We start from the raw sequence: 13,295 nt of genomic DNA, 5'->3' as shown, positions 1-13,295 counted from the left end.
TGTCACCACAAGACACAATGGCTGGAGGAAGGAACCACAGCGGGTGGCAGGGGACATGCTACCCAACACGCCACAATGTGCCAGATGAAGCCCATATCGCTGCAAGAAAGCAAAGCTTTTCCTGGCCACCACTGGAGAGGTAAATATACCAATTCTTCTGTTATAGGCTCTCATTCCATTTTTTTCCCCAAAAAAGCGACAGGGTCCCTTTTAAAAGGCAAAATTGTGAAAGATTTACTTACTGGAATGCATGTACGTGAGTTGTGGAAGTGACTGTCATTACCCAACCGCGGTGACAGTATGTGAAGCGTGCTGATGGCATTGTCAGCTGTGAATGTGTCGCTGAGCCCAAAGTCATTGTATACGGATCCTTCTGGAACAGAAGAAAATACAGGGAGATCATCGTGTGATATCCAGTGCAGAAAAAAAACCCAGATCATTAAAAAAGAATAGAAGTATACCGCATTTCAGGTGTTTATTCAAGGCAAGTATTATTATAACATGCTTTTATTCCCTCTTTAGCTAATAAAGTAATTGAATAGTGAAAGTAAAAACATTCAGAGAAAGATCAGAATCATTAAATCGGACCTTCAACATTCACTGCAAGTGAATCTTCCAAGTAAACGTGTTTTAAATGACAGTGAATGTTTGTTGAAGGTCACATTCTCCACTTTAAAAATATGCCCCACAAGGGGGGGGAGATTTTTCTAAAATTGGTGCGCACAGAATCTGATGCAGTTGTGCTTCGTGACCAATCGGCTCCTAACTTCAGCTTTTTAAACTTAGAGTAAGGGCTCATTTACACTTGCTTCGGCTTCAACACACGTTAACGGCCAGTTTACACTTGCTTCAAACCAAGGCTTCGGACAGGCTTTGTTAACCCCTTGCCGTCCAGCGCACGACGATGTACGTCGGCACAATGGCACGGCTGGGCAAAAGGGCATACAGGTATGTCCCCTTTAAATCACGGAAGTGATGGATCTAACTACAGGAAGTGATGGATCGTGGTTGATAGCTAATATGAACACACGATCTGTCACTCCTGTCAGAACAGAACAGGGAAGGGTGTGTATACACTCACTCGTCCCTGTTCTGTGTCTGCTGGTCACGATCGCTCGTGGCTGGCGGTCATTGCGACCATTGGCCCCGCCGCTGTGCAGCGGACGCGTGCCTGCTATCCAGACCTCGCGAGATCGCGTACAGTAACGTGATCTCGCGCAGGGGAGCCAGCCTGCCGCAGTAAAACTGCGGCGGCTGGTCCGGAAGCGGTTAAAGGGACCAGGCCTATTTCTGACATTTGTTGTTTACAAGTTAAAATCAGTATTTTTCGCTAGAAAATTACTAGGAACCCCCTAACATTATATATATATATATATTTTTTAGCAAAGACTCTGGAGAATAAAATGGCAGTCATTGCAATATTTTACGTCACACGGTATTTGCGCAGCGGTCTTTCAAACACAATTTTTTGGGAAAAAAATACAGTTCGCTGAATTAAAAAAAAAAAATTAAACAGTAAAGTTAGCCCAATTTTTTTTGTATATGGTGAAAGATGATGTTACGCTGAGTAACTAGATAACATGTTACTGTTTAAAATTGCGCACACTCGTGGAATGGCGACAAATTACGATACTTAAAAATCTCCATAAGCAACGCTTTAAACTTTTTTAACGGTTACCAGTTTAGAGTTACAGAGGAGGGAGGTCTTTCGCTAGAATTATTGCTCTCGCACTGCCGTTCATAGCAATACCTCACATGTGTGATTTGAACACATCTGCGGGCGCTACATACGTATGCGTTTTTTTTTTTTTGGTGCGCGAGCATGCGGGGATGGTGGCACTTTAAAAAAAAAAAAAAAAATCTCTTATTTATTGTATTTTTTTGCATTGTCCCTTTAAAAAAAAAAAAAAATAAATCTGATCACTTTTATTGCTGTCACAAGGAATGTAAACATCCATTGTGACAGTAATAGGCAGTGACAGGTACCCTTTATGTAGGGATCTGGGGTGTAAAAGACCCCAAACCCCTCCACTGCACTTAAAAGTATTCAAAACACCAAAATTGGAGATTTTGAATACTTTGGATTTTTTAACCACCTCAAAACCGGGCACTTATACACCTTCCTGCCCAGACCAATTTTCAGCTTTCAGCGCTTGCGCACTTTGAATGACAATCGCGCGGTCATCCATCACTGTACCCAAACTAAATTTTTGCTTTCTTTTGGTTGGTATTTGATCAAATTAAAAAAAAAGACCGAAAATGTTTATATTTTTGTTTGTTACAAAACTTTGTAAACAAGTTTTCTCCTTCACTGACGGGCACTGATGGTGCTGCCATGACGGGCACTGATAAGGCGGCACTGATGGGCACCGATGAGGTGGCACGAAAGAGGTGGCACAGATGGGCACTAATATGCGGCACTGATTGGCACACATAGGCGGGACGGATGGGCACACATAGGCGGCACTGATGGGCACCGATGAGGTGGCACAGATGGGCACTGATATGCAGCACTGATGGGCACACATAGGCGGGACGGATGGGCACACACAGGTGGCACTGATGGGCACACACAGGTGGCACTGATGGGCAGCACTGATAGGTGGCACAGATGGGCATGGATGGGCACTGATGTACACTGATGGATGGTACTCATGGGCATCACTGATTGGCAGGCATTAGTGTTTGCCACTAATTGGTATCAATTATGGGCACTGATTGGCATCCATTGTGGGAACTGATTGGCATCCCCGGTGGCCTTGGGTGGCATACCTGGTGGTCACAAGTGGTGGGCATACCTGGTGATCCTGGTGGCGTCTGACAGACAGATAATCAATCAGCGCAGACCCCCCTGTCAGAGGAGCAGCCGATCGGCTCTCCTCTACTCACGTCTGACAAACACGAGTGAGGAAAAGCCAATACATGGCTTTTCCTGTTTACACTCTGATCAGACGGCTGATCACATGGTAAAGAGTCCAGCTTGTGTGATTGGCTCACTGATTTTCCCAGAAGTCTGCACTAAGATACAGATTTCAGGCATCCCCTGCAGCAAAAAATGTCATATTTGGTATGATACTCTCAATAGGAAGTCACATCTAATGGGATGCAGTCCCTGCCGTTTTCCTCATTAGAGCCCTGCAGGTGAAGCAGCTGGTTGATATAATTATGAAACCACTCTCATACAGATGCACTTTCCACATAGACAAACACACAGCTTCAGAATAACAAAAGATAGGAATCTGCAACAAAGTTTGGTAAAATCTTTATGGTCTTTAACCACTTGCCATACAGAAGATTTACCCCCCTTCATGACCAGACCATTTTTTGTGATACGGCACTGCATTGTTTTAACTGACAATTGCGCTAACATTTTATGTAATTTTTTTCCCACAAATAGAGCTTACTCTTGGTGGTATTTGATCACCTCTGTGTTTTTATTTTCTTCAACAAAAAAAGACCGACAATTTTGAAAAAAATAAAAACAATAATTTTTTACTTTCTGTTATAAAACACATCCAATATAAAATAGAAAAAAAATTGAATTTCTTCAAAAATTTAGGCCAATATGTATTCTGCTACATATTTTTGTTAATAAGCGTATATTGATTGGCTTGCGCAAAAGTTATAGCGTCTACAAACTATGGGATAGACTTGTGGACTCTTTTTTTTTTTTTTATTGTTTATACTAGTAATGGCAGGGATCAGCGACTTTTAGTGGGACTGTAATAGTGCGGCGGACAATCTGACACTAACTGACACTTTTGTCACTTTGTGAGAACCAGTGACACTAATACAGTGATCAATGCTAAAAAATATGCACTGTCACTGTACTAATGACATTGGCTGGAAAGGGGTTAAATATCCAGGGCGATCAAAGTGTTAAGTGTGTGCCTAGCCAGTGTTTTTATCCGTACAGTGTGCTGCTTTTACCAAGGGAAGCAAAGGATTTTTTTTTCCCTGAACAAAATCCATCACTTCCCCCCCCTGTCAGAACGAAGATCTGCCTTGTTTAAATAGGCAGAGCTCTGTTCTGTGTCTCCGGACATCCATTGCCCGGCACCCACAAATCGGCTTCTGCTGTTGGGCGGAAGTGCAGAATTGTGTGTGTGTGTGTGTGTATGTATATATGTGTGTGTGTATGTATGTATATATAGATATATCTATATATAGATATAGATATATATATAGATTCTGCACAGAACTGCCGCCCTGTAGCCCTATGTCTGCTATGGGGTGGTCGGGAATTGGTTCAAGGAATAGGAAAGGCTATCTACTAACTAAGCTTTAAATATTGCCTGCTCGTTATCTTTAGGAATGCTGCAGACCGCCTGTAATAAATAGCACTGTAAATAACTATGTTTATATTTAGCAGTCATGCGATCACGAAGGGTCCAGGTCCTGAGTGGCAATGGTAAGAAGCCGACAACAGCAAGGAAGTTCTAGAGCAATGACATTAACCCACCAGTGCCAATGCTCTGGGCATTGTCGGAGGGGGAGATAGTCTTCTTTCACCAGCCACCCAGGACCAGAAGCCGTGCAATGGGGACCACTAGGAAGGAAAACAACTTTAACCACTTTTACCCCCTTCCTGACCAGAGCACTTTTTGCGATTCGGCACTGCGTCGCTTTAACTAACAATTATGCGGTCGTGCGACGTTGTACCCAAACAAAATCAATCTCCTTTTTTCCCCACAAATACAGCTTTCTTTTGGTGGTATTTGATCACCTCTGCGTTTTTTATTTTTTGCGCTATAAACAAAAAAAGAGCGACAATTTTGAAAAAAACACAATATTTTGTACTTTTTGCTATAATAAATTTCCCCATTTTTTTTTTTTAAAGCACATTTTTTCTCAGTTTAGGCTGATATGTATTCTTCTACATATTTTTGTTAATAAAAATCGCAATAAGCCTATATTGATTGGTTTGCGCAAAAGTTATAGCGTCTACAATTTTTTTTTAATTTTTTTTTTGTAATGGGGGCGATCTGCGATTTTTATCGTGACTGCGGCATTATGGCGAACACATCGGACAATTTTGACACATTTTGGGACCATTGGCATTAATACAGCGATCAGTGCTATAAGAATGCATTGCTTACTGTAAAAATGTCACTGGCGGGGAAGGGGTTAACACTAGGGGGCGATCAAGGGGTTAACTGTGTTCCCTCAAGTGTGTTCTAACTGAAGGGGGATGGGACTGACTAGGGGGGATGACAGATCGCTGTTCATACTTTGTTCATACCTTAGGCGGCCACTAGGGGCACAGAGATCCCGGTTCTCTGAGGGGAGAAGTGACAGATCATCTGTTCATACTTTGTATGAACAGACGATCTGTCACTTCTCCCCTCAGAGAACCGGGATCTCTGTGCCCCCAGTGGCCGCCTAAGGAAGCGACGTAAGATAACATCGATTCGCCTGCCCGTGCCATTCTGCCGCAGTAAAACTGTGGCGGCTGGTCGGCAAACGGTTAAAGGCTAACTCCACTTTCGTGGGGAAGAAAAAAAAAATTGCAAATTAAAAAAAAAAAAATTATAGCATATACCATTGCTACACAAGTCATATTGACCTTTCCTATTCAATTTGAAATGCTGTAATTCAATGTAAAATACAATGCAATAATGCAACCTGGAGGCCTTCTGTACATAAATGATGTACAGAACGACCCCCCCCCCCCCAGAAATGTAATTTCTTGCTTATGTGATTGGCACACTGAATTTCCCAGAAGTATGCACCACAAGTCAGATTTTGGGCATTCTCTGCAACAAACATGTCATTTTTGGTGATATACTTCCACAGGGAAATCATGTCTAAACGAATGCAGACCCTGCCACTTTCCTCATTAGAACCCTGCAAGTGCAGCAGCTGATTAATAATTATAAAAGCACTCCCATGCAGCTTTTCTGCATAACAGGAAAGTTACAATTGCTTAGTGAAGGTATCCTATGTGACTCAGTGCTGCTGCTGCAATTGGCTCCTGTGTATCCAGACAGCCTTGGAAGGTCCTGGGTGAACAGGAGTGACCTATGCAGATCAGCAGCATGAATCTGAATGCGATCCTAGCCAATTACAGGGAGTGGTGCCCCTGAGCATGCCGGGTACTGTTATATATATTTGGTGAACGCATAGGCTCTGAGTCTTCCTCCTGAGCAGTGGTTGCTGGTGGGGTTTTTTTTTTGGGGGGGGGGGTAGCAAGCCCTGTGGATCGGTCGGGTCACCCGCACCCAGCCCCCCTTCCCGTGGGTCGGTCGTTTGGTCAGCCCCGCCCGAGTGCTTTCACACTGGAGCAGTGCGCTTGCGGGACGTTAGAAAAAGTCCTGCAAGCAGCATCTTTGGGGCTGTGGAGGAGCGATGTATACACCGCTCCTCCACCGCCCCTGCCCATTAAAATGAAGGTGCAGCTCTGCCGAAGCGCCTGCAAAGCTCTTTGGCAGCGATATTGGCGATATTAACCCCTTCTTTGGCCGCTAGCGGGGGTTGGAAGCGCCCCGCTAGCAGCCGAAAAGCGCAGCTAAAACGACGGTAAAGCGCCGCTACGACTAGCGGCGTTTTACCGCCGACGCTCTCACCGCCCCCAGTGTGAAAGTAGCATTAACTACTTCAGCCCCGGAAGATTTGGCTGCTGAATGACCGAGCCATTTTTTGCGATTCGGCACTGCGTCGCTTTAACTGACAATTGCATGGTTGTGCGACATTGTACCCAAACAAAATTGACGTCCTTTTTTTCCCACAAATAGAACTTTCTTCTGGTGGTATCACCTCTGCGGTTTTTATTTTTTGCACTATAAACAAAAAAGGAGCGACAATTTTGAAAAAAAAAACAATATTTTTTACTTTTTGCTATAATAAATATCCCTCAAAAAAATATAAAAAAAAACAACTTTTTTCCTCAGTTTAGGCTGATATGTATTCTTCTACATATTTTTGGTTAAAAAAATCGCAATAAGCGTATATTGATTGAATAATAGCGTCTACAAAATAGGGGATAGTTATATGGCATTTTAATTATTATTTTTTTTTTTTTTATTAGTAACGGCGGCAATCTGCGATTTTTATCATGACTGCGACATTATGGCGGACAGATCGGACACTTTTGACACTATTTTGGGACCATTGTCATTTATACAGCGATCAGTGCTATAAAAAATGCACTGATTACTGTGTAAATGACACTGGCAGGGAAGGGGTTAACCACTAAGGGGCGATGAAGGAGTTAAGTGTGTCCTAGGGAGTGATTCTAACTGTGGGGGGCTGGGCTACAAGTGACATGACAGAGATCACTGCTGCCTATATCAGGGAGCAGTAGCTCTCTGTCCTGTCACAAGGCAGAACGGGGAATGCCTTGTTTACATAGGCATCTCCCCGTTCTTCCGCTCCGTGACATGATCGCGGGCCCCCAGCAGACGTTGAGTCCGCAGGACCCACGGGCGTAATCATAGAGCACGCTGTGGGGGCGTGTGCGCGCCGCCGGCACGGCGGTAAATTCAAAGGGACATACAGGTACGCGCATTTGCGCAGCCGTGCCATTCTGCCAATGTAAATGTACATGCGGCGGTCGACAAGCGGTTAAAGGACATAAAAAAATGACCTTTGACCCTAACCTTGACTCTAACCCCAACATTTTCCTAGGTAAAACCCTGATCTAGCTATTTTATCTAGATTTTATTTTTATTATCTTTTACACACACTGGGCAATGGTATTGCACAGAGTTGCCCAGAACCTCCTCTTCTGAGGCCCCTGTGTCTGGCCACATAGCAAGGGGCTTGCCAGGAACTGTCACATTTTCTTGTGATTTCAACCCAACTGTCAAACCATCAAATAGTCGGTGTCATAACTGATCACGTGTGCAGCACCATTGCAGTTGCAGGCCAAACGGAGGCTAAGATGGCAGCTTCCTTGGCTGAAAAGGATACAAGGGTTTAGTTCCGCTTTAAAAAAAAAAAACCTTTAGTGTTTCCACTTTACTAATTGATATAAACTTGCATGCTTGACCAATCTAATGAGTTGTTGTGAAAGTCATGCTCAAGGCCTTGCTCAAAGAAATGCACGTGCCCAAAGGAATGTGCATGTGTGCAGAACAGTCTATAGAACTGTACACAGCATTAGGACGCTGCACTCATCTTTACAAGCACGTGTGCGCATACACGTGATCATGCATGTGAGCATTAGTGTAGTGCAGGTGCTCATGTGTGTGAATGTGGTTGTTTGATGGACTTTGGCGCCTAGTGGCCTATTTAAAGCCTTACAGGACTCAGGTTCATTGCTGAGTGGTCTTCAGTTGCTTATGCTTGTGACCCGATCCTGTGCTTCTCTATACTGACCCAACTTGTCCATCCTGCTTGTTCCTGAACCTCTGTTGCTGACTTTGGCTTGTGACCAAAACTTGCCCTCTGCCTGCTGTTCTGGTACATCTTCTGCTTGCTTCATGCTGACCTTGGCCTGGTTCCTGACTTTGCACTCGTGCTGCCCGGTTGTTGCCGACCTCTTCCCGTCTGACCACGCATCCGAGATCCAGTGTCTTCCTACTTCCAGTTGGCCTTCTCCAGCTCTGCTTCCAAGATGTCTTCTAGAGGTACCCGTGCCGCTCTGTGCCCTGTTACACCCTGTCATCATTCTCAGGGGAAACTGGACAAGAGGTGCAAGGAGAGCCCTCTCGTCAGCTCAGCCTCGACCAGGTTCATGACATGTGTACTTTATTTACCTAGACCTTGTTCCATACCAACATGTCCATCCACCTTCTATGGTCTGTAGCCAGCTTTTGTAAACCTAAAATAATTCTATTCAAGAGCAGGGTAATTATTAACCCTACGGCCTTCTTCTTTTTAAAGAAAGCAAATAATCGAAAGGGCAAACTGATCTGAAATAAGCTGAGAACTAAACAGGTGGGGAAATGCTATATTTTTGTAGCTGTACTTTCTAACTTGTAGGACCATAACCCAGACTTGGACAGGTGAGTAAACCAAACCCATCTCTTACACTTTTCTCTGCTCATGCTATTTCACAAATAGAATTGAAGCTAAGTTTGTATGTGCAGAGCCGGTGTATTTCAGCGGGTTTGTATGTTTTTATAAATTCACATACTTGTACCAATACCTATGCATTGATTTCATTGACAGAAAGCTAACACTAAACTTTTAAAAGGTGATATTCCATGCAGATATAAAAAAAAGACAGTCTACTGCACAGTCTGTACCACAGAGCTCAGAGAAGGGGAGAAAGAAGCAGCACAAGGAGGCAATCAGGTGAGCTGCAAGAAGCGTGCTGATAGCAGGAGGGAGTAGAGTGACAGAGATGAGCTAATCACTGTGCTGCTTCTCTTTTCCCTGTCCAGTCGCAGAGTGGGTAGGGGACCTGTAATTGAAACTGCGGCAGGGAAATATCAGATCCCCTCTCTGGTTAGACAGGTATGTGCTGTGCCGTGGAGCTGTGTAAATCTTGGGAATGGAGAGACAAAAATACAAATCCTTTGGCTGGTAAAACCAGCTCCTATATACAGCATATATAATATATATACGGTACATGTTTTGAGTATTTAGCAGAACTGGAGTATGCCTTTCATCAGACAATGATGCTGCTCTTGTCTAAGAAGGAATTCACTTCATTGTGTCTTTTATATCTGTCTGGGGTCTAATTTTCACCTGGAGAAAACGGTTAATATGGACAATTATTGGTATTAGTTACTTAAAAGTTATTATTTGTAATGTAAGTTATTAGTTACGTGCATCAATTTTATGTGTATATACAGTGTGTGTGTGTGTATATATATATATATATATATATATATATACACACACACACGCACACACACTGGCCACTTTATTAGGTACACCTTGCTAGTACCAGGTTGGACCCCCTTTGCCTTCATTCTTCCGGCCATAGATGCAACAAGGTGTTGGAAACATTCCTCAGAGATTTTGCTCCATAGTGACATGATAACATCACGCAGTTGCTGCAGATTTGTCGGCTGCACATCCATGATGCAAATCTCCCATTCTACCACATCTCAAAGGTCCTCTATTGGATGAGATGTGGTGACTGTGGAGGCCATTGGAGTACAGAGATCTCATTGTCCAGTGGTGAGATGATTGGAGCTTTGTGACATGGTGAATTATCCTGCTGGAAGGAGCCATCAGAAGATGGGGACACTGTAGTCATAAAGGGATGGACATGGTCAGCAACAATACTCAGGTAGGTCGTGGGGTTTAGACGATGCTCAATTGGTACTAAGTGGCCCAAAGTGTGCCAAGAAAATATCCCCCCCACACCATTACAACACCGGCAGCAGCCTGAACCGTTGATACAAGGTAGGATGGATCCATGCTTTCGTGTTGTTTATGCCAAATTCTGATCCTACCATCTTAATGTCGCAGCTGAAATCCAGACTCATCAGACCAGGCAACGTTTTTCCAATCTTTTATTGTCCAATTTTGGTGATCCTGTGTGAATTGTAGCCTCAGTTTCCTGTTCTTAGCTGACAGGAGTGGCCCCCGGTGTGGTCTTCTGCTGCTGTAGCCCTTCTGCTTCAAGGTTTGATGTCTTGTGCATTCAGAGATGGTATTCTGCATACACTGGTTGTAACGAGTGATTATTTCAGTTACTGTTGCCTTTCTATCATCTCCAACCAGTCTGCCCATTCTCCTCTGACATCAACAAGGCATGTTCCTCCACACAACTGCCGCTCACTGGATATTTTCTCTTTTTTTTGTGTGTGAAAATCCCAGTACATCAGCAGTTTTTAGAAATACTCAGACCAACCCGCCTGGCACCAACAACCATACCACGTTCAAAGTCACTAAAACCCCTTTCACACTGAAGGCGCTTTTCAGGTGTTTTAGCGCCTGAAAAGCACCTCTCAAGCCTACCAGTGTGAAAGCCTGAGTGCTTTCACACTGGGGCGGTGCGCTTACAAGAAGGGAAAAAAAGTCCTGCAAGCAGCATCTTTGGGGCGGTGGGGGAGCCCCTCCAACGTCCCTGCCCATTGAAATGAATACCAAAGTGCCTACAAAGATTGGGGGGCAGAAACGGGGGGGGGGGCTGCCATAGCATAGCTGCAGGAGAGGTGTGAAGGTCACGTGAAATGTGTTTGACATGTGTCTTAAAGGAGTTGTAAATCCTCATGGTTTTTCACCTTAATGCATTCTATGCATTGAGGTGAAAAACCTTCTGTAGTGCTGCAGCCCCCCCAGCCCCCTTTTACTTACCTGACCCGGATCTTTCTCTGGCCGAGAATGAGCACACCAGCTCTAGCTGGTGTCTCGTGTCCTGATTGGATAGATTGATAGCCGCGCAGCCATTGTCTCCTGCTGCTGTCAATCAAATCCAATGATGGGGGGGCGCGGCCGAGTCCTGCATTCTGTGTGAATAGACACAGATGCAGGACTCGGGAGCGCGTCCGCTCAGGTGTCCATCAAGGAGAGCGATTCTCCAACGTGGACACTCGATGCGGAGAGGAGCCACCAGCGCTGCTGAGGGACCCCAGAAGAGGAGGACCAGGGCCACTCTGTGCAAAACGAACTGCACAGTGGAGGTAAGTATGACATGTTTGTTTACAACCCCTTTAAAATACCAAATAGAATAAAAAAAATGAAGGCCAATGAAAACACAACTTTTCCAATTTGTCTCATCCTTTTCTTTGTACCTCAAGAATGACACCGTCCATACAACACTTTTTTGTGGATACAATTGAAACAACTGAAAAAGCTAACATTTAGACATGTGTCTACTTTAGCGTGAGTTTAGGAATTGAAGTTCCCACAGTATACCTATAGATTCATACTGTGGGTATTAAAACCCAAGAATGTTTTTCAAGTAGTTATTGGAGTTTGCTGCTTCTTTTTTGTGCCAAAATGTTAAAGAATTGTACTTTATAATATAACCGGTCAAGCTGATTTTTTGTATGATTTTGTTTCATAGGATTAGAAACTATTGTTTTCACTCAAAAATGTTGTGGCTGGTTTTCCTGCTCATCTTCTTGTTCGACACAAATGGTGCCCAGGAAGTTATTTTTGGTAAGAACAAGTACACAGAGTACCAGGTTGGGAACTTAAGTCTAATCCTAACGGTTCCCCATGGAGGATCTTTGACACCCTCTTCAATACCTTCTCGAGATGCTGGATGCTGGGAAAAAGCTACAAAAACGTGTTACTATGTACATTCCTGTCCAACAGGAACCACAAAAGACACAACTAATTGTAAGGTTACAACGGTGAAGGATCTCTATACCCAAGAAATGGCATCAGCGGTGGCAAAAGAGATATGTCGACTGACATCAGGATACTGTCCTCATGTTGTTATTAACAACTTATCAAGGTCTAAATTGGATCCTAACCGAGACAAGGACGAGGCTGCTTTTGGTGTTCCTGAAGCAGAGCAAGCCTGGGAAGAATTTATGGGTTTCATTCGTACTGCCAAGTCTCACATGTCAACTGGTCTTCTCATCGACATTCATGGTCACTCTCATGCTGAAGGATGGGTAGAGCTTGGTTATCTCATCTCCAAAACTAACTTAGATTCTGGAAATTTCAAAGCTGCTGACACCTCCATATATGCATTGTCCAGGAGACGCCCGAGCACCACCTTTAACAATTTGCTTCGTGGTAAGGACAGTTTGGGAAAATTAATCGAAGAGCAAAATGCAAGTTATGTTAGCGTCCCCTCACCGTCAAATCCAGGGCCCAATGGTGGTAATTATTTTTCCGGAGGTCACATTGTGGCCACCCATGGGTCTAAAATATCTGGTGAAGTTGATGCCATTCAAATTGAGCTTCCGAGGTGGATTCGGGAAAGTGCAGAGCGCCCTAACTTTGCTGCTGTCTTGGCTAAAGCTATACTGAATTATTACGATATACAGCTTGCAAAGTAACAGAATGTTTAATTTTTCTTCTGCTATTAAACAGCAATAAATGATGCTTGGTGGAGCTTCTTTTACAAAATGTATATTACAATATTTATCTGGAAAATATTTAACAGATACAAACAATTTTAAGGATTCAGAGTGGAAAAGGGTACTAAAGGCCTACCACGTGGGCTTCTTTGTCTCCACAAATATGCCAGCAACAACTGCTCATGATAGGTAATATATGTCGATGTCAGGATACCTAAAAGCGAAAGCACGGATGTTTGAAATGGGTGGTAATATTGACCATGTGCCCATGTTGGGTCAATGATGTCACGAGCATCCCTGCCCCTTTGTGTTCATTGGCTGTGGGTTGGAGAATTTCTCTTCCACAGCTCATTGGCCTGGCACTGAGAGTTAACTGCCAGATTCAGACAAACTTTTGTAAAAGAAGCTGCAATA

At 43.8% G+C, this 13,295-nt stretch overlaps 1 protein-coding gene across 4 annotated transcripts; it reads left to right on the top strand.

Annotated features, from left to right (window-relative positions):
- The first annotated feature begins 2 nt into the window (after positions 1 to 2).
- On the top strand, positions 3 to 12,909 carry LOC141107125 (uncharacterized). 4 transcript variants are annotated; one of them, XM_073597873.1, is made up of 2 exons: positions 3 to 139; positions 11,912 to 12,909. In XM_073597873.1, exons 1-2 carry the CDS (start codon positions 18 to 20, stop codon positions 12,858 to 12,860), a joined length of 1,071 nt encoding a protein of 356 aa, XP_073453974.1. In that variant the 5' UTR covers positions 3 to 17; the 3' UTR covers positions 12,861 to 12,909. The 4 variants fall into 4 exon arrangements, with proteins under 4 accessions (XP_073453974.1, XP_073453975.1, XP_073453978.1 ...); XM_073597874.1 differs by lacking the exon at positions 3 to 139 and adding an exon at positions 268 to 484 and having other exon boundaries at positions 11,912 to 12,905; XM_073597877.1 differs by lacking the exon at positions 3 to 139 and adding an exon at positions 8,819 to 8,880 and having other exon boundaries at positions 11,912 to 12,906.
- The last annotated feature ends 386 nt before the right edge of the window (positions 12,910 to 13,295 follow it).

This window comes from Aquarana catesbeiana, linkage group LG09, assembly GCF_042186555.1.
Source record: "Aquarana catesbeiana isolate 2022-GZ linkage group LG09, ASM4218655v1, whole genome shotgun sequence".
In the NCBI taxonomy this organism is placed as follows: Eukaryota; Metazoa; Chordata; class Amphibia; order Anura; family Ranidae; genus Aquarana; species Aquarana catesbeiana.
This window is presented reverse-complemented; position numbering and strand designations above follow the sequence as displayed.